Here is a 21,539-nt window from a genome sequence, read left to right as displayed (position 1 = left end):
GTTCTGCAACTGCAGAACCGGCTGGGCTGGATTCCTCCACTCCCTGGGAGGTGGGCAGCAGGAACAACCGCTGCCCCAGCCCCTCTGCACCGACATGACCTGACCGCCCTTACTGGGTGGGGACAGGATCTTTTTATGGTGTGCTGGCCATCAGAGGGAATTTAAATATTTGATTGTCACTAATGTCAACAGGTACGACCAGTATAAAAAAACAGGTTAAGTAGAAGTTATTTGTTAGACCACAACTATGTGAAACGGGGTAGTTTTTGGGTGGAAAACTTGCTTGGTTTTTTACATCTCAGTTCCCAAATACAGCTCTTTTCTTGAGCATTTAATACTAGCACTTTGCATTCTTCAATGTAAGTGATCTGGAGTTTCCACTCTTACTGGTGAGTGCCATGAGAACCACGAATGGTAAGAGGACTAGGGGAAGAGGGAGAAGCAACCTGCCAAGCCGAACCCAGGTGTGCTATGCAACAGCATGTTTCTTCTCAAGGGTACTTCCTTAGAAATGATGCTAATTTCAATATCCACGAGTCGCCAGTTTCCCCTGTTCTCACACTGACACTGGACCACCTAAATCAGTGGTTATAAAATTTACATCTAATAACAGCAAAACAAGCCAAAAAAAAAAATTAAGATTTGAACTAATACCCCTAATTTTCAAGTTGGGAAGCATTGCAAGTAAAAACATAACCTTGTTGCCATCACTTAATAAAAATGTAAGAAATATCACTGCAGACCCATTTCTGTGTCACATTCTTCCATTTCGTGATCATGTTTAGAACTACCATTTAGGAAGCCATTGGATGAAGTCTCAGCAACTCCATTGGAGTAGTGATCTGTTTCCATGTCTACATCATTGCTGAAAAGAGAATAATAAATAAAAGTTTTACTTGCATTGAAGTACTTTGTGTTCTCTTCTTCACAACTTCAGCACAGTACTTTCTCATCTTGGCTACTGAAAAGCTGCTTTTAAATATTACCAAGTTTTTCCCACAGCAACTGGCGATACCAGAGCACCAGGGAGGTTGTAAGGCGCTCTTAACTAGCATCAGCATCCACTGAAACAACAGTTTCAGATGCTGAAAAATTAAACGTGTCCACCATTATCAGGAGTTAGTATAACACTTTCTAAATACACACCAAAAAGTTCTTACCTTGTTTGGGTATCTACATACACAGAGCTGGAGAAAAAGCGTTGAGAAAATATACTATTCCCACTTCTTTAAAAAAACCCCACAGTTAACTCAATATATAGCCTACTTTAAGACTATCATATTTAGGTAAATGGATTCCAAAAAAGCCTTCATCTGTCATTTACTCTCAGTAGAATGACAAGGCAAAAGAGGAATAACCCCAAGCAAATACTGAGTAAACCAAAACACTGAAGAGAGATACTAGGGGCAAATTCAGAGCATGTAACTCCTCACACCACTTTGCTCGCAGCGGGTCACAGAAGCACTTTCAGAAAATGCCAGCGCGGCTTTGGGGACTGAGCTTTGCAGACAGTTACATCTGAATCTGTTCTGTTTCGCCATGGAGAATGACAACCTAAACGCTCTCTCAGGACCAGAGAGATTCAATTTGAAAGTTTAATATCTTGCTTCCACGTAACCAGAAATACTCAGCTTCCTTTGCGGAAAGAAACCAAAAGGCCTCTCTGACTGGGCAACACTGCAGCCAAGGAATTGTCCTCCTCCTGTGACAAATCTCAAAGTTGCTCGGACACTGCCAGACTTTTTGGCAGAGGCAACGGCTGACGCAAACACAAATCATGAAGTTAAAAAATGTTACTCTTACTTGTCCCCCCCTATCGTCACCATCCAACTGAAATATTTTTTTGTTATCACCACCACATCATCGCATCCCCCTTGGGAGTTCTGGGAATCCATTTTGGACAGCCCAGCTGAGTCCTGTTATATATTTCACATCAAGTCAGGTTCTGCTGCATCTGTGCAACCAGAGCTGAGTATTTACTGGTTATGAATAACCCTGTTAACCCTGGTTAATACATCCATTTTCATGCTCTGAATTGAATGTGTTTGCACAAGGGACAGTGATTGGGGTAGGCAAACAGCTCTTGTGTGTGCAGTGGAGGGGAGTTCACATTTCATACGCATCTCAATTGTGTTTACTTTGCAGATACTGCCACAAACTGAGAGTATCTAAAAAACCTTTCACTACCTACAGGCAACATGCTTAAATCAATGTCAGTGGCTTCAATTAAAATCTCAAGTGCCGGAGAGCTAGTTAATCTTCACTATACAGCTTCAAAACTGGCCATAAATAGCTATACACCAGGTAATTTATTTTTGTCCATTGCATTTCTTTAACCAAACACAAGAAAACAGTCTATTGAGCTTGAGCAGTTAAAACCAGATCACACTAGGGTGATCACAAGCTGTTGGCCCCTTACACTGGATGTTTTAACTGTCCTTGAGGAAAGGAAAAAAAAAAAAAAATCACATCAAATCCCACTGAACACTCTTCTCTGCAATACAAACACATGGACAACACAAGCCTTCACGTCAGTTAGAAGCATCTGAAGTTTGTTCACCTGGAATAGCTGTTAACCTGCTGTGATCTTGATACATTTATGTTGTTCAGCTCTGGTACATTCAAGCTGGTAGTCGTGTGTTTACTGTGACAGTATGATTGATGCGCTTTATTCGATATTACTCCATTACTGCAACTACTTTCAAACCCTGAAAGAAAGTTTTAATAATTGTCATCATCTACAAACTTATTTGTAAGTACCGATTTATAGAAGTGAAGTAAGTATCACTTAATTGTTCCTGGTCAGGAAACGCTCAATTTGCCAAACAAATAAACCAAAATACTCAGCCTCCGTATTTCAGGTATTTGAACCTTTAAGGCTTCTACATTGAAGAAGTTCAGCATCATTAACAAATACCAACACATACCTGTGAAGGCTTTTCAGGTGTACTTAGCCATCAGAAACCCAGAAAACTGCATCAAGGTATAATAGTTTTTTTTAGAACTGATACACTGTTTCTGAAAGACCTGAAAATCTTTTCTAGGCCACTGTAATCTTTATGAATGGAAGCAGACACACATCTTACTAATTCCTAATCACATAATTCTCTCGATAAATACGCAGTAAAATTCAGTGCTGAAAATACATGTTGCTACACATAAATACAACCTCCCTCCCTCCCCTGTATAATTATTTTAATTGTTAATATTTGCTTTGCTAAATAAAATTACACCATGTTGTGAAATTATGATGTCTTGGCTAAAATCTCTTCTGACCCTTCTAAAATACAATCGAGAAACTACTCTTTGAAGCAAACATGTAATTGCCAGTTCTGTCAAGCACAAAAGCTGGAGCTCCCTAGTATCTTCTAAGTAAGAAAGAGGTCACAGGAAGGGTTTATTATAAACAAAACAGTTGTGGCCATTCAGGAAATCCCAAACCGCAATTCTAATAATACATTCATCAACTTGCTGATTAAGTGGTGCCTTTGCTTTCAAAATTAGGAAGTCTGAGGTACTTTCTGCAAGACATCCCAATAAGCACCTGCAGAACAGAAAACCTAAGCAGATCTCCACTCACACACGATAGCATTGCCTTGGCACAGAGGGAAGAAAGGCGAAGCCACTGCCTTTCCAGGGGCAGCAGGGATGCCGGTGGCCTGGCTACACTGGCTTCCTACTCAACCCCACCAAGAGAAACAAAAAGTCCCCAGTCAGCACCAGTTTGGATTTAAGAATGAAACAGAAGTGAAAACTGACAGCCTCTACTACCTTCAGAATCTTGGGTTCAAAGATGACATGTTCAAGTACCATTTTAACATCCCCAAGACCATCCCTGCAGGGGTGCTTTGGAGGGTGCGGGAGTCTCCCCGCAGGCATGGGGCAGCTCCGAAGGTTTCCCACCACCTCGACACTTCTCACAACTGTTTCAACCGCGCAGACTGAAATTTGGCTGCCAGCAGGAAGTCTTTTACCTAACCCCACCACCTAGCTCCTGGCATTTCCTACACAAAAGCAGCTGTTCCTACTACTCCATTAAACACCACAGGAGATGGACCGTATACACCACTTACTGGATTTAAAACATTTTGCCCAAGCCATATATTATAATTGAAAGGACAGAATTTTTTGTCAGAACCTTTCACCTCCCAGAAACAAGTATTTCTTTAGAAATCAGTGGCAAACTAATTTGCAAACCCTTAGTAAAACCAAGAGCACGTGCAAAAAAGGTTTGATTCTATTTATATACTCTCCCGTTCCCCAGTGACTGAGAATCACATATTTTAATCATTAAAACTATACAAAGTATTCAGTATCAACTCTCCAGTAAAACAAATTGTCAGTCTGTGAGTATTTGTAAGGTCTCCCAATACTTAATTGAAAATTAAAAATAAAAAAAAAATCATCTGCACGGTGTGGTGGATCCAAATCTATGTACTCTATCTTCCACACCAACTTACCAGAAAAGTGTGTGCCGCTCCCTTTGCCTGTTGCCAAATTGTGAATATTCATTCCATGGCTGGGACTCATGCTAGGACTACTGAATGATCGTGGGCTAACAGGGTAACTGTCTTGAGATTTTGGACTGTGGCCTCCCAAACACCGCACTTCACTGTCCGTACCATTCACCATCTCTATAAACTGGCGCACCCTAAACAAAAGGCAAAAAAGTTAAGCTAATAAAACAATTTTCACATTTCAATTTACCAACGATTTAATTTTAGTGTTAAATATACAAAGAGTCTGACTCAACAAAATGCTGGATGTCAGTAACCCAATCATCAATAAGCTTTGGAGTATTCAGCCAAAAATACGCAATTACAAAATTTGTGAGGGAGGAGAACAGGAATATTGTCCTCTGAGGACAGACTTTGTCAATAAGTCTTCAAAGTTTAGAGAAGCTATATTTTCTTGGTTTAACTGTTTGGTTTTATTGGCAGGGGCAAGGTTATTTCTTGAGAAGGATATGTCGTTACGTTGTCACGTCTATCATTTCTCTCAAAGTAAATGAGAACAGAGTTTGACATTAAACGGTAACTTAACATTAAACATTTGCACTAGAAAACGGTCTGAAAAGCAAGCTCAGATACAAACCTTCCCTTTAGAGGCTGTTGCTCTTTGTCAATTTTATTTTAGATAAGGAGGTTTTACTATGGACTTTAAGGAAGCTGAGAACTACTGCTTTATGTTTTTAGGCTTAGATAGCCTCAATAGAGCAGGCAAAATTTAGAAAGACAGATTGAGAAAAAGATAACATACAGTTGACGTTATCGAGTGAAGTCTTTGATCAAAATGTTCTCATTTTGTGAATTCTGTGGTAAGTCTGCAGTACTATCACATGAATTCTGTTCAGCACTTGAACGTGACAGACTTCAAACACATTCCAAGTTACTTAACTGAACATGAAACTTAAAGTGCTTTGTTCTTATAGGAGATAACAGGTTTTTTTCCGCATTCAAACACTACAACGTGATACAAAATTCTGGAAGATCAGCGCAGCTGGCAAGTAAAAATGCCAGAACGAAGGTGACTATTGTGTGCCTGGGAAGCCAAGAGATCTCTCTGGAATTATGGAATTTGCACAGTATTAGCCACAGGTTTCTAGTAAAGTGACATGGAGTGAAACAGCTCATTTAAACTGGTCTTTAAAGTCAGTCACCCATTTGGAGGAGCAGACCAACTTATGCCAACAGGACTCTTGATCATCTTGAATATGATGATACTATATCAGTTTACATTTTAAGTTTTACTTGACACCCAAACCGATTAAAATTTATTCAAAAAATTATAAAACTTAGTTCTAGAGAACAAGTCTACAGCAAGATGTGAATTATGCTGCAAAACAGGACCTCGATGACAAAACCTTGTTAAACATGTAGCAAATAATATAGCATAAAAAAAGTGCAGTATACACATTTTCTAAAAAACGCTGCTTAACTTTGTTTAAACTTCTGTGAAAGCTTTAAATGAGTAACTGTCTTGTCTCAGAAGGTACTGTGCCATCTATAAACACACATCTGTATAATTTGAAGACTCACTTTAATGCAAATAAGAGATTAGGATTTCTTTCTAGTAAACTTGGATACAACTGTTGTGTTGTTTCAATGGCTTCTCCCATTCTTCCTGCTAAAACCAATTTCTGAATTCCTGTTCACCAAAAAACAAATAAGAGATTAGGATTTTTTTCTAGTAAACTTGGATACAGCTGTTATGTTGTTTCAATGGGTTCTCCATTCATCCTGCCAAAACCAGTTTCTGAATTTCTGTTCACCAAAACCAACATCAGTTAAATGGACAGCTTACGGATTCATACATGTAAATTAACGATTAAAAGACACTGCAACCATCAATCAACAAGGTGTTTTCCTCTTAGAAAAAAATAGTGTAAAGAAAGATCATGCTTCCTTAAAATGTTCAATAGGAAAATTTAAGAACTGCACTCCACCTACATATATCTAAATGAGTACTCTGTATTTTTATTTATTGCCAGCATACAACTACTTTGTACTCAGATTGCACATTTAGAGCTAGCTTAAGATTGCAGACACTCTTCTGTAATTTGTCATTTTCACACCTTTATAAATAAGCACATACCAAACTATCGTCACCCAAGAACATCCAAATTGCATCCCACTCCCATAGGTTCAATTTGGACTAATAAAAAACAAAGTTTAGTCTTTCTCACCTACAAGACATACTTCCAGTCAGGTTACAGTTGACTAAACCTTTCCACAACAGTCCCTGCTTTAATTGATGCTTCTGTTGCTGTAACCTGGCACAAGTCGCAAACAGCCTCACAGGTCTTACCGCACCAACAGAGAAATCGATCCAAATGAGAAACTGCCCAATGAACGGGCTATTTTTCAGCCAGAGCAGTTCCCCCATCTGGTACGGCATGCAGTCACACAAATGCTTTTGTTCACTGAGCAGGGATTTAAATGAACGGGGAAGGTGTTTTTAATCAGGCTGCCAAACAGCACTGCCACAGCAAGTCAGAACTGAACTGCTGTTAGTTCTCCTTGTCCTCTTCCCCCTCACATCTGTTAAGCAGGAAAACTCAAATTTGATTTAACTTATAAAGCATTCCCTAATCTCTACCCCTTTTCACACTTAAGATAAAAAGTCTAAATGTTTGCCAAGACTAAGTTTTATATTCCTGTTTGTGACTGACCATTAGCTCTCACAAACACTCGTTTAGAGACATTACACACATTTGTTTGAGACAGATCACAATTTTCCATTCAAGAGAAAGACAACAGGTAATGTACCACATTCCGCTACATCAAACAAGTTCCAAAGCGTTAACCCGCTGTTCATACGTGTGTAACTTTACATGACAGCAAAGAACCGTACTATGGAGTGGTCCTGAAAGGAAATTCTACAGTGATGCGTAAGATAAAGTTTTACATAATATTTGTTTAAGGGAGGAAAAAAGGATGTAACGTGCTTTCCAGCCTTACTTTGTCTATTTTTAATGGAAGCTAATTCTTCTAGCACAGTCTGGTCTGTGGATCTGGCGAATGCCTCTGCTGTTGCACAGTATCCATGGTGAACTAAGTAAGATGATACCATTCTAAAAATAAACAAACACAAAACCCAGAAACATTCATTAAATACAGATAAAAAACCAAAACTTCTTGAGTGCAAAAACCCTTTTCTGAAAAAAATGTGACTGAATTAAAAGAAGTCTACTTGAAACTCAGAAATTTCTGTACAAGTCAGACAAAAGTAATTAAGAGGTAGTATCTTCTTCAAAACACTGCACAGAAAAAACATTTTAAAAGATGTCTCATTTTATGATTTTTAAATAAAATAATATTTCTTTATTTTATTTATTATAATAAAAATCATTAATCATCTAAAGGCAGGCTCAGTTAAAATATTACCTGCTAATTAAATTTCTTTTTTTGCCCATTACATACACTGAAGTGAAAATTCTGCATGTTTTTTCTTTGTTTTCACTGAAGAAATAAAAAATGCAAAGCCACAACCACTGTTTTTCCAACAGAGACACTAACAACCCACAACTTAACGTGGCATGCCGAAGGCTGAGAATGTGGAGGGAAATTTCCAGAGCCCAAAGTATTAAAACTGCCCACTACAACCACAGCAATTTTTCTAAACTCCCCGAACTACATTACATAGGTCAAATCAGAATGGAAGGCTTACACTTATACATTATAAACTCTTTATTATTAATGGTGTATACAACTCTTCCCCAAACATCTATTCACGATCAATTTCATACATGTTTATCAAACCTGCTAACAAAATTATTTGTACCAGTTTTTAATACTATCTGTAACGTTTTGCATAAGACAACAGGTACAATGTTTTAAACATCTTTGAAACCATGCAATTATTAACATTTTTTTTAAATGAACAATATTCAAAGTCTTACTTCTGAATCATTGTTTGCCACTCTCCTTCCCGATCTCCTATCGGAAATCTGTCAATCTGTGCTTGAATTTTGGTTCTCCATTCTCGCATATAGTCTTCAATATCAAATACAAATGGGTGTTGTCCAAAATTAGCATCCACAACCTCTCCTGGTGTTTGAAGCCCTACTGTAGGGTACAAGTTTGGCTGCAAGAAATTTTTTAATTATTTTTTCCTCTTATTCTAAATTCCCCGCTTTGTTTGTTTTTCCATCTCTGTAATAATATCCCCAATGCTACTAGTAGCGTGAAGAAGCAAATATCTCTGGATCATCTGTCCAGCTGTTAAAACAACTTCTACGATTCCAGCAATACAATGACTGATTAATTTTACTCCCAGTGGCCATATTTTTTTTTATTTTGAATTAAGAAAGCCTTGCTGATAATTTTAGTAAAACTTTCTAAACTGTGCTAAAGTTTACAACTTTTGGTTTCAATTTCACAAAATATTAAATACCATTTTTTGAATTATTTTAAAGACCAGGATTAAAGTTCCTTTTAAAAAGAGAACAAAAATTAAACTTACAAAGTGGGCCATTTTCCTTTTGGGGTGAAATACTTAAAACATGGGTGAATCTTAGCAGTAAGAACTGACAGGATAGAGAACTCATTAGCCTCAAAGTCCAAGTGTAGCACCTAAAAAGAACTGTAATAGCGCATTGAAGTTCTCATGAATTCCTGGACTTGTATCTAGAAAAAGATTTTTAAAGCCTTTATTGCTGTCTCAGTTTTATTTTCTGCTTAGAGACTAGGTCTCCATGCAAACTTGAAATATGCCAAATATGAGAAAAATAAACTCTGCCTGGTGGGATTAAAGTAACTTTCTTAAATGCAACTAGCATCTCAGCAACGGCAGTGCAGTCAGTTGGGGTATTGTTGCTGGGTTTTCTTTACTTATAAATATACCTACATTGTATTTACACCGCAATCAATGGTGGTATGGCATGTTGGTCTACAGAACCACATGCTAATTAAGTCAAAGCTATCAGAAGTTACCAATATGCAGATTGGTAGGAACACTGAAGCCCAGCAAACCCATTGAAATCAAAGAAAAATACTCTGGTTGTTAAAACCATGCCCAAGCTGATCTTGCTCCCATTTCTACACACACCCACTTTTTTTTTTTTTTTTTTTTAAATAAACCTTGCTCATAGTCAAGAGGCTAGTCTAGACTAACCAAGAAAGCACAAGCCTCAAATGTTTTAATGAGACCAAAAAGCCAGTGGCAGGGGCTGAGAGGCACCCCGGGCTACTGACTTCATTTTTCCTTAGTACCTTAGTATATTTATTATTCCTTAGTATAAATAAGATCTATTTATCTTAGTATCCTATTCCTTAGGAATCTTCATTTCCTTAATACAGCATCCTAAGGCCACTGCAAATGGAGCAGCTGCCAGATGGAAGTGCATCACACACAGCGCCCTAACCAAAATAAATCAGAAACGAACGGATGAGAAAGAAACAAAGTAAGTGCAGCATCATGCCTGTACCAGTAGCACAGGGAACATATTCATAACAGTTTTAAAGGAAGTACAATGTAATTGACTGGACTTCAGGTATCTGCAGCTTTCTTTCAAAAAATTTGATATGTTTGATCTTACGGAGTGAACAATATAGAGAAAGATTTTGAAAATGAGGCATTAAGAATGAGTTATAGTGACAACGTCTGAAGTAGCCTGACACACGCACACACACGCACTGTGCTGGTGCTGAATACAGCTTATAGCCTGCATGTAAGGCCTGCATGTGTCAAATAAAGTACGTACTAACTACTTGTATGTATTATTTTCTGCTAAACTTCCATTAGAACTGCCTGTTAAAAAGCTGAAAAGAAAACCCCTGTGAAGATCGGTGTAAAAACCAAAAACATTTTGCTTCAACTAAATCACTACTGAAATGAGGAGAAACATCTGATATTAAATAGGTTAAGAAGATTATCATTGCATTTCCAAGAAGCGTAAGGTAAATGCAAGTTACATGTGAAACTGCTGTTTATAACATAAAGGAAAGCTGTTCAAAAACGCACTTATCTTACCGGTAAATCTGTGAAAGCGATGCCTGTAACAAAAAGAAAATTAAGATTAATTTCCATAAGTATGGATTCTGGCCTCACTTTCTTAAGTGTATCATTGCATGTTCAGAAAACTCACCCAAACGATCTTAGAAATAAGCAGTTAAGTATGGTGACATCCACGATGTGCATGAGTGATAAAAGTGCAATACTTGGCAAAAGCAACTGTCATTCAAAAGTACTCAACTGGCCCTCAGTTTTGGGGTGTAAGATTTAGAAACCTCAGAGATATGCAGATTAGAAACTACGAAAATCTTGGCTACAGATTAAAATTAAGAGGAAAACCAAGAATATCTGAAGATATTTTTTCACTTGCATGTCTCAATGCTGCAGCACCAGGATTTATTGGTGTGCCTTCTTGTTTGCTATTACTTTTCTTCATAAGTAGAATTATCCTTACACGAGCAGCACATGTCTATAATGTCCCAAACTAGTCTGGTAAATGTTTCCCTCTAATCCATGCCAGGGTGCTTTGCTTTTCAAACAGAACAGATTAATATCTCGTTATATAATTACAAGCATTCATCTACCCATAAGACCAGGGCAGTGATGTTGCTGTCTCAGGATTAGAGAAAAATCTGACCTCTTCACTTCAGGAACTTTACGCAATATGGGTGGGGGGTGGGGATGAGCTTTCAGTTAAAAAAATAAGTATCAGGAAATCTCCTTCTGACAGCCAAATGATAACAGTATTTCATAATTTCCTTTATTGTTGCAAGTATTCAGGTTTTTTCACGACTGCATAATGATTCAAATGCCCTTATGCCTTCAAACTCTTATTTATTTTGCATCACTGTCTTTTCAAATTTAAGATTAAAACAAAGCTTTTAATCTTTTGTCCTAAATTCCCCCCCTGTTTTCCTTCTCCATTCTTCACCAAAATTTCAAATCTCAAGAGCATCTGGGATTCTTTACACCCATCTTTGATACAAAAGAAAGACAGAATGAATATGTCTCCTTCAATCACATCTTAAAGCTATTGTTTTATTTATTACCTGTTTACATCCTAACTTTTTCTAAGCTATTACTACTCTCTCCGTTTGGCACATTTTTGACAGCCAGCTCACCCTTTTCCAAAATAATCATGGCAGTAGGCAAGATGGATAAATGATAAAAGATGTCATGTGGGTACCGGGTTTTTTTTGGGGGGTTGGTTTTGGTGTGTGGTTGTTTCAGGTTTTTTTTCAACCCAGGATTTCACAACTGCATAAATAATTGCTTAGCCCTTTTTGCAGCATCAAATCCCAGGCTAAGCCAGAGATTTCCAATACTCTAGACTGCATCTGTGGGCCTGAGAAAAAACATTAATCTCCTTCAAGTCATGATCGTACAGGAATTCTGGACAACTAGCAGCAACAACTACTTAGCAACACAGCCAAAATTTCTGATTTCTTCTTCCCCTAAACACAGAATCATTTTTCCTCTGTCAGAAATTCAAGCTAGCAAAGCCCACGACAGCAGAACAGCTGCCAGGTTTCCTTCTGAAATCCATAAAGTGTTTGTCAGACTCTGTCTATGACAGATGACATTTTACTAGCCTCTTGTCACCTGTGCCATTCTGTTCTCTTTGAACAGATTTTAATCACTTGGAGTGTTGTTTCAACAGTCAGACTAATCCAGTCTGCTTGAAGACTTCCACTGAAAGAGCAAGTTCTGCTCCTCCCTTCTTAGCTCTTCCATGCATGTGACGATAAGCGTAGTCAGAAAAACAGTGTCTGTTTAGTGGCTCATCAATCTGATCCACCTTACCTGCAGGCACACTGTTACTAGTTCCCAAAAAGGGAGTAAGACTACCCTTCTCAGCTTTAACCCTGTTAAAGATTTGGGTAAACACAACCTGAGCCTGTTATCTTCCATTCTGACATGTACCCTGAAACAGGGCCAAAATAAATAACTATGCAGTGTGTGGTTCAAGCGTCCCACTGCCATAGCTGTCAAGGTATTAAGTCCAGGTATATAGACTCATACAATTCAGAAGTAACATCAGGGGATGATAGACCAGAATCACAGAAATGATTACTTGGGATCGACCTCTGGAGGCACCTAAGCCCTGCTCTGAGTAGAGGCAGGAAAACTCCAAAGTTAGATGTTTGCTCAGCGCCTGAGCAAACAGGCAGTCTTGTTCTGAGAGAAAAGGAGAATTTAAACCATGTCCTTCCCCTTAGTACCTTCCAAACCTTCCTCATTTTTGGCAATGTGAGAAAACAGAACAGTGACTTCAAGAGTCCCTATCTCAACAACCTCTTATTTCATTTCAAGATAGTCTCTCTTCTCCTTATCACATTTCCACCCATGACAAAAACCTAATTTCTTCCTTCTGAGCTTCATCCCTTAAAACTCCTACTCCCCTAAGCACAATTCCAAGATCTCTTCCCAGGCCTTTGCTCTCCTTAATGCAGAAAATCGGTTTTTCCTCTTCTTTTGTTACACACTGTATGTTTGCTCATTAAATTTCACTGAATAACTGATTATATATACTGTATAAAGAATTTTAACTCTACTCCCTCTCCTGACTTCTTCAAAATCAAAAATTGTCTTGCAGCATTGCATAATACTAAAATTTACCACAAGAATTTAATGGACTTAATTTTAGCACAATTTATATAATGCAGGGCTTTAGCCCAACACTGCATGACTCCAGACTGGGAATCCAAAATACACTGTTCTCCAACACGTTCAAAATAACACCCATCCAACGTAAGGTTTCAGTGAAGGCTAGGTATCCCCTATACAGCAGCAATGAATTTTAGCTATATCCGTTCTCCAGTTCTGCTATTCTCTTATTGTCTATTACCTTCTAAACATCAGGTATTATTTGTGGATTTAGTAGTGGAGTTCATAAAGGCAGGTCCTGTGGAATGAGATGCTCAACAAATCCTTCCAAACTCACAAGGCGTGTTAGTGCAAATGGAACACAAATTATCCTTCCCAATTCTTCAATCAATTCATACATAGATTATGAGACTATCAGAAGAACTATTCACTTTGCTCCTGACACGATGAGAGTTTCATATTTACAACAGACTTACAGACATAATGTTACCATGAAAGACAACGTTTCTCCATACCCAAGCTGTGTCCATTCTTTGTGTAGAAGCAGGTATTATTAATGAGGTTGACACAACAACCAATGACATCACCCGTAGTAAACGTTGGGCCATAGGGTTGTCCAGTTCCAGAGGAACAGAATGAATGTCCATCATCTCCATGGTAACCATATGAATGTTTATCCCAACCTAGAGACAAAAGCATTTGCAATTTATTTGTTTCCTTTATTATGAAATAATGGAAAGACTAGGCAAAGTTAGAATATTCTAACCAGGTTAACACAGTTAATTACTGCCCTCAGCTTTCTGCTTTCTAAGATATCTAACAAATCTGTTTCATTTTAAAAAATGACAACTTCTTTATCAAAATGGCTGAACAGGTAATTCCATTTGTAGCACATAACAGGTACTGCAATTTCAGATAACACATTTTTCTCTTTAAGTGAACATACAAAATTATCAACACCAAAAAAATAATCAGCTACGATGCTGAAATCTGAAAAGCTATATGCAGATCTGATATGTCCCAACAAAGCAAGTGATGATTCTGTATTCTCCCTTTCATCTTGCAAAACTATTGCTACCATATGTCATAATCAAATTCTTCCTGGCTAAAACCCAAACATGCATCTCTGGGGAAACACATTTCTACTCCTGATTATTCTCAATGACTATTCAGCAGCAAGCAGTCTCTGCATAATAGCAGAAGCTCAAGACTTCAGTGTCATTAGCTTTGCTGCCCCTAAAAATTTAAAACAAAAAAGACAGGAAAAAATTATCAATAAAGGTGAAAGTCACAGCCAGTAGGCATGTCATTATGTATGCAAATATGGTGCTAATTTTGCAGGTGAAGAAGCTGCAGAACCAGTTAAGAAGCTTCATATCATTACGCTAATCAATGAGATTCATAGCAAGCAATTTTAGTCTGAGCTCATTTAAGAATACCTGTCCACACTGCAATTCAATATTACACAAAAACACATAGAAAAGGGAGTATACCTTCAGGCACAACAAAACCTTCTTAACAGATCTATTAAATTCCTATTCAAAATAATATAAAGCACAATCTTTAACAAAAATAGCCAGTTGTCATATATATACACACACATTCTGACTAGGAATTTATACTGGTAACTCAAATTATTTTTAAAGAGTAAAAGGTTGTGGGTTTATTCTTCTTCTGTCAAACTGCTGCCTAACAAGTTAATTTGAAAGTATTTTCCATACTTAAGCCCTTAATCTGTATGATCAGTAGCGTCAGCTGGCACCACACTAAGCATCTCTCAGTAAACACCCCAAATTACTGCAGTTACATTGATTAGTAGTATCTTTGATAACTATTTGCAATGCATCCTAAATCATAGTCATAATAAACTTAATGCCACCCACTAATAATTCATCAGCCTTCGCTGGGCTCACAGTCTTAACTGGGATCTTAACCATCCCAAGGATCTCCACCAGAATATTTGGGTAAGCAAATAACAATGCAAAGAGAACACAAATACTCTAGGACAAATTCAATGTGATTTTATATTTGACTAATATCAACAATTAAAAATACATCAGTTGGGAGGTTTTTTTGTTGTTTTGTTTGTTTGCTTACATATTTAAATATCTATTTAGAAAACCAACATGTACAAATGTGCAAGCATTTATTATACAGAAATACTACAGATAATTGGTAACAAGATGGCATCCCTGACCATGCAGGTCAATGAAACAGTCAAAACTTAAAACTATGCTACATAGTTACTACTATGTAGTAGTAAGTTTTTAACTTACTACTAAGGTTGGAAAGGTATGGAAACTGACAGTAGGAGAGCTCACATCATGTTTGACAAAAAAGTCTTTATCATACTAGTCTTTATCATAGTAGTTCATCTTTATTGCTAGAAATTCAGTTTACAGCACAAAGTAATCTATAGATTTATCAGGTCACATGATGAAAACATCAAAATTTATTTGTTTGCTAAGAAGTACCTGCATAATGTTACAAATAACACCAAGAGTTGAGGGAAGTAGTACTGGAGCACATGTACAGTAAAAGCTAAACTTTTTAGCTGCAAGTTTTACATAACTCAGATAACAGATAACCTGGGTTGTACACAGGTGTCACTCTGTTGCTTACCAGAACCTTCCCATCAATGTCAAGCATATTTTAAAAAACACCTAAGTAACTTATCAAACATAAAAAATAGTGAAACATACCTGGTAGTCTGTTCATGTTCACACCCTGTGCCGAAAGCCCAATTCCCATGTAACTGTGCAAATGAAAAAACAAAAGAAATTTACCTGCCTCTTATAAAAATATATATATGTGTGGGATATTGCCAAGAAACACTGTGCTGATTAATTATATACCAATTAAGCTTCTGAGAGTGGCATTTAATAGTGGCATAACAGCAAGGAAGCTGAAAAGTAATTCCTAGCATATATGGTTTAATATAGACAGATTCTGTCCCTGCAGGAGGTAAGGGCAGCTCCTCTCTTAGGCATCCTGGGTTATCAATGGAGAATATTCATATTAGCCATAAAGTTTAAAGCATGAATAAAGAAAACCAAAGGCCATGCCTTATTTTGAAAGTAGTGGTAAAGCTATACACATACCAATTCCATCATCTTCAACATACCTAATCATGTTTTGCAGACTATCTGGAACAAGTAATTTTACAAAACACATGCAAAACTATACATTATTTCAGCAGCAAAATGTATCCTCACACAGCACTTACGAAAAGATCACGCTAAAACATTAAGGGGCTGGATGACAGAGCAGAATGCTATCTTGAGAAATTTACCAGCAACGTTACTTAGCTGTTGACAATCTGTTGGCAAACTGAAGAGGGGAAAATACTTTTAGTATATGAAAAGTCTAAATAAGTTATGACTAGGTCAATAAACTCCAAAAGTATGCCTTACAAATGGTAGTTTTAATAAAGTCAGTGTCCAGTAAGTTGTTAACAATTTAATAGTAAATAACAGAGCACTAAAATGAAAAATCACTCCACCCCCACCCAAATCACACTACTTGAAGTCTGTGAAATCAATTTTGCTTCTGTTTCTTAATCAAAGGTCATTTCATGACCAAGACAACAGAAATCGAAAAAGCAAAAGAGCATAAAGAAAAGCTTGGCTTTTCCCCTGCCCAAAATAAGCCAAACCCCCTTCATCAACTGAAAAAAGCATCCGAAAATCACCTAAACCTAACATTTCCTGGTTTATCAAAACATTCATTTTGACACTAGTTCAAATTAGTTAACAAACTTGTCATGGCATAATAAAATTATGAAAAAAACAACACATTCACCCATGCCAATTTGAAAATAGTTTAAGTCAACAAACACAACCTTAGTATTCCCATCTCATAAAATGTGATTTTTAAGCAACTATTATACTAGGAAATACAGATTAATCTGCTATTTTAAATAAATTTCACATGGAAGGAAACTGAGCAGCAAATCTCCGAAATTATATGCTTGTGTACTGAGTTTTGTGCTTTTTCTACTTATCACTTCCAACAGTTACCTTAGCTGCCTCTATGTTTGATATTTACAAAGCCCTCCTCTGATAATTTCTAATGTATGACACCATCTTCCTCTCCCTCCAACATACCAGCATGAAATGGAACCTCAGAACCATATAGGCAAGATACATTTAGACATAATGAATAGTCGAAGCGAGCGGCAACAAACAAAAGGATTAGTCTTTGCTGTATTGCTGACTACCGAGGCATTACTGCAGCAGCACTCAACGAAACAATTGCAAATGAAAGCAACAAGTGGAAACCCCTTGATTTTGTCTTAAATAATAAAGGCAGAATTATTATAAGCATAGTCTGGAGTTTGATGCATGAAGGATTCTCATGTAAAAACTGAAAAACTGCTTTTATAAAGTCTCCTGTTAAGGAAAATGTATTAAAGGAAATTTATTTTTAAAAATAATTTTAGATAACTTAAAGAACTCTGACTGAAAAAGCCTTTCTATGTGAGTCATATTAAAAATCTTTTCATCCCAATCAAAGTTGCATTTCAGTATTCTTGCAGAAACACGATTAAGGTTACACAAAAATGTAAAATGCTAGATAGAAAATCATCATCTAGATAACATCTGGGTACCACCTTTATTCTTCCTCCCTTAGATACTGTATCTTCCAAGCCTCCCCTTTAACTCAGGAACAACAGTGAACACAGACCCACTGTATGTAATACAGCTGGGAACAAGGATTCTTTACCCACTGGCAACAAGTAGAAGGCACTACGCACCGACACCATCTCTCACCAACAACAAATGTTCAGCAGTATATATTTTTTCCCTGGGATTCACTTACAACTACTTGGAATGTTAACACCATTTCATCAAGGAGACTTAGTACTACTAGAAACTCAAGTAAAATTAGACTAAAATAGGTGTTCACTATAGGTATCTTTCAAAAGGAAAAAATTTCTACAATTTATGGTTAGGAAGTGAGTAAAATTAAAGGCTCAACAATTAAGCTAATTTATTATTTGTTATAGTTGATGGATAACTCATCTCATCTTCAGCTCTATACAGTACACTATAAAATGAGGGGGGAAATAGTACCATGAGAGACAGGCTTTAGATGCTCTAAAATTCATAGACAGGAGTTGTATTTACGCCAGACCACTACATGTAACTTTTTTCTTTTCCTGGCACCTATAAGCTTCATAGGCTTCAAAAGACTTTTTTGTTTGTTTTTTAAAGAAGCTTTGCCCATATTCAGGTTCAGAGTCATTGTCTGCAAAAAGCCTTGCTTCAATGGGAGGAATGACATAAACTGCCCTCCTGCCTGCTTCCTTAAGGTTCACATATCACGTGTCTCAGAATCAGGAGAACAGTGGCAGAGCTATGTATTTCAGTTTTCCCCTCTTAGCCCACAATAAAAAAGCAGGGAGGCACAGCAATCAGCCATGCTAGCACCCGGGTGCAACGCAGGTCCAGACTGCCCTCAGTCCGTTCGTGATGCATTTCCTGCTGTCCTGCCACACAAATGGGTTTGGTCTAGGAGATAGCCACAGACGGGAGGACCAGGCCCACTCAGGCTACGCCACGCTGTAACAGGGGCCTAGGGAAACGCAGGTGTCAACACCAGCAAGCAGCACGCTCACGCCTACACGTAGCCCCTTCCAAAAATGGCTGTGACACAGCACGGTTTAAGAGACCGGAGAGGGTGAATAACCCTGTGGTTCTGAAGCCACCCCCCTCACCACTTCCCTGGGTAGCTAGGAACAGTGCCTCCACCTCAGCCCCCCACCCATAAACATCCCCAGCTGCTGTGGGGGGAGGATCACTTACCAGACAGAAGGAAGTGGCCTGGGACCCTTTTCACTAAAAATCCCCTCTCTGTGGGTATTTTGGTCCCACCAGTTACTACACATCACCTCACTAAAGTGTGCAAGTCTTACAGGAGCTCCAAAGATTACAAACATGTAAACTCGCTCATGGAATACATGAAATTAACCCATGAGAGACTGAAATAAGAAACTATGGTTGAAAACCGATTTAAAGTGCAGCCAAATTAGTATTACGGACAAAGAAAGCAACAGCATCTTACATACCCTTGATTTTAATTTCAAATTGAATTCATTCTTATCCCAGTTCATTAAAGACATAGGTTACCATTTTAATGTTTGGCTTATCTTTTAGTTTACAGTTCACAACTGCAAGCTATGTCAAAATTTTTAGGAATACTACAAAAGTACAGAGTTTAAAATTTGCTGAAGATTCAACTTTTTGACACAAAGCTAAAGTCAAGTCAATGTCTAAAATACAGGCACAATGGTACCTATATTTTTCCATTAACAGACAGAGAAGCCTAGGCTTCTCTGCAGTGAAATGTATAAACAGCAGCAAGCTCAGAATAACTATTTTCTCCTCAAGTATCTTTCCAGTCAAAGAGCTAAATACACATTTTTTGCTGGAGCCTGAAGTTTCTACTTGGCTGCCTGAATAGACTAAATGTGAGAAATAAAAAACCCAGAACTAAATAGAAGGAAAAAATAGCAGTAAGACATGGTACAGAACCGGAGACTGCTAAAACATAAGGAAAAAGAAAAAAACCCTGAAGTTCCTATAAAAGATTCAAATAAAAATCAGAATTGTATAACTGTTCCTTTAGATCTCTTAGCCACTGCATTGAAGGTATGTGGAAGATCTTTCAATATGGAAGCTGAAAATAACCAGAACTCAGGTTAATTACATCCTATGCCACCCATTCCATAAAGAGGAATATAGAATCTCAAAAACTATACTAAATCACAGGTACCTCTGAATGCTTACTAGTGGCTAAAGATAAATTTAAGTACTAAATAACCACTTCTCTAGTTAAAAATAAAAACCAACAAATATTCCATTATGTAATTGTAAAGACAAGTAAAAAAATTAGCCTTTAAGTAACAAAAAAACCTCAACCCTACCAACATAATAGCCTCCCTACGACAGAGATTTCATTAGCAACCTGCTATCTGCAGAGTGCCAAATTCCTTCTGATTTTCACTGTGCCTACATGTTCTATTAAAGACAGTTTAACCTGGGGACCTGCTACATCATGCTTCAAAATCCAAGCTCTTTTGGTAATGATGCAAGTAAATAACCTGGTATCTTATCACCTACATGCTATACACTTAAAGAAAATAACTTCAACCACATGGTGTTAAAACCTAAGTTACCATAATGTCTGTAAGGAGCCTAAGTCCAAGCACTAACAGATATTTACACCCATAAATAAGGCAACTGAAAACATCCTAATGTTTCAAATTGACTATTAAGAAAAGTAGAATTAACACTGAAAAAAGGCGTACACAACAGGTGGTTTGTTTTACTATCAAGTTTGTAGCTTAGAAAAGACTACAAGTAGGAAAAACTGCAACAACTGTAAGAATTTTAAGACTAATTGATTTTCTAAAATGGCCTTCACAACTGACCTGGAAGGACATAAAAAGTCTGAATAATGTTCTCCTACAGTTTTCTGCACTGTCTTCACTGATGCTCTACTGTAAGGTCAGAAATACAGCACAATAAAAAGGTATCTAAATTTCATCTTTGATATAATTACTCTGCATTAAAATTTTGTAGGAATATGCTAATCCCAAGATCCTTATTGTCTGCACAATCACAATAAGAAATGAGCTGTTAAATTTTTCTCTATTTAAGTGTTTCAAAATATGCCATAGACAGTTTGAGTCTTTCATTTCAAATTGAAAACAAGTTTAATTTTATGGAATGTTTCCAAGGAAACAGTACTTTGAACACGATAAACCCAGGTTTCAGATTAATCCAGTTCTACATAGAGAGGAAAAACAAAACAAAGTCAGGCACTCATCTTGCATAGTGCTTGAAACTGTTATTTCTGTAACATTTTCCTTGTGATTCCTGTAACGTTTCTATAAAGATTCCCATTTACTGACATCCCTCTCGCTTTCTGAGGTTGCACAATTTAATCTTGTGACACTTCTGCCTAAGCACTAAAGCCTTTTTTTGGATCATACTGTCAGAACAGTTGCATAGACAATAAGATAACTTAAGTCCAGGCTACAGTAAGATTATAATCTATAAGCTGCATGTCAATGAACCTCATAAGAAGGAAGCAACTGAAAAAATTCTGCAAGAGGCAAGGACCAAGAAATTAAATACATTCTCTTGACTTTCTTTTAACATCAGAAATCTTGATTTCTAGAAAACATCAACAGAGAAATAAAACTCTCTTGTTCCAGTTCCACATATTTCTGACCAGTTAAACACAAACCTCAAGTAATTCTCATTTAGTTGCTGTTAGTTTCTGTCAAATGCCTGGTCTCCCACACTCCGGTAAAAAAAATGAAGCACTGCTACAGTTCAAGGAAAAATACACTTGCTGATTCACGATCCAATCTCTTCTTGCAGCTGCTGCTATTCCAATGAAGACACCAATGCAAGAAAGCTACTTCACTTAAACAGATTCTACTCTGCACACAAGTATTCTGCTAA

The 21,539-nt window shown here is 37.3% G+C and overlaps 2 protein-coding genes across 4 annotated transcripts in view; both read right to left on the bottom strand.

The window, feature by feature from the left end:
- The window catches only part of RNF182 (ring finger protein 182), a 279,878-nt gene that overhangs the window by 116,163 nt on the left and 142,176 nt on the right, over positions 1–21,539 (bottom strand). The gene's annotated exons all lie outside the window — the stretch shown is intronic.
- RANBP9 (RAN binding protein 9) overlaps positions 1–21,539 on the bottom strand; it is a 41,142-nt gene that overhangs the window by 3,834 nt on the left and 15,769 nt on the right. Inside the window, exons 3-11 of one of the 3 annotated variants that reach the window (XM_080379774.1) lie at positions 15,765–15,817; positions 13,578–13,745; positions 10,474–10,496; positions 8,402–8,586; positions 7,461–7,573; positions 6,039–6,147; positions 4,461–4,651; positions 2,561–2,708; positions 698–865 (exon numbers count right to left, since the gene is read on the bottom strand). In XM_080379774.1, the coding sequence (XP_080235900.1) occupies positions 733–865; positions 2,561–2,708; positions 4,461–4,651; positions 6,039–6,147; positions 7,461–7,573; positions 8,402–8,586; positions 10,474–10,496; positions 13,578–13,745; positions 15,765–15,817 (1,123 nt within the window). In that variant the 3' untranslated portion in view covers positions 698–732. The remainder of the gene's footprint in view (positions 1–697; positions 866–2,560; positions 2,709–4,460; positions 4,652–6,038; positions 6,148–7,460; positions 7,574–8,401; positions 8,587–10,473; positions 10,497–13,577; positions 13,746–15,764; positions 15,818–21,539) is intronic. The other 2 variants (XM_080379773.1, XM_080379772.1) reach the window with 2 other exon arrangements.

The sequence above is a fragment of the Falco punctatus genome, assembly GCF_963210335.1.
Source record: "Falco punctatus genome assembly, chromosome: 3".
Lineage (NCBI taxonomy): Eukaryota > Metazoa > Chordata > Aves > Falconiformes > Falconidae > Falco > Falco punctatus.
Note: the sequence above shows the minus strand (reverse complement) of the source record. Positions and strands in the feature narration are given on the sequence as shown.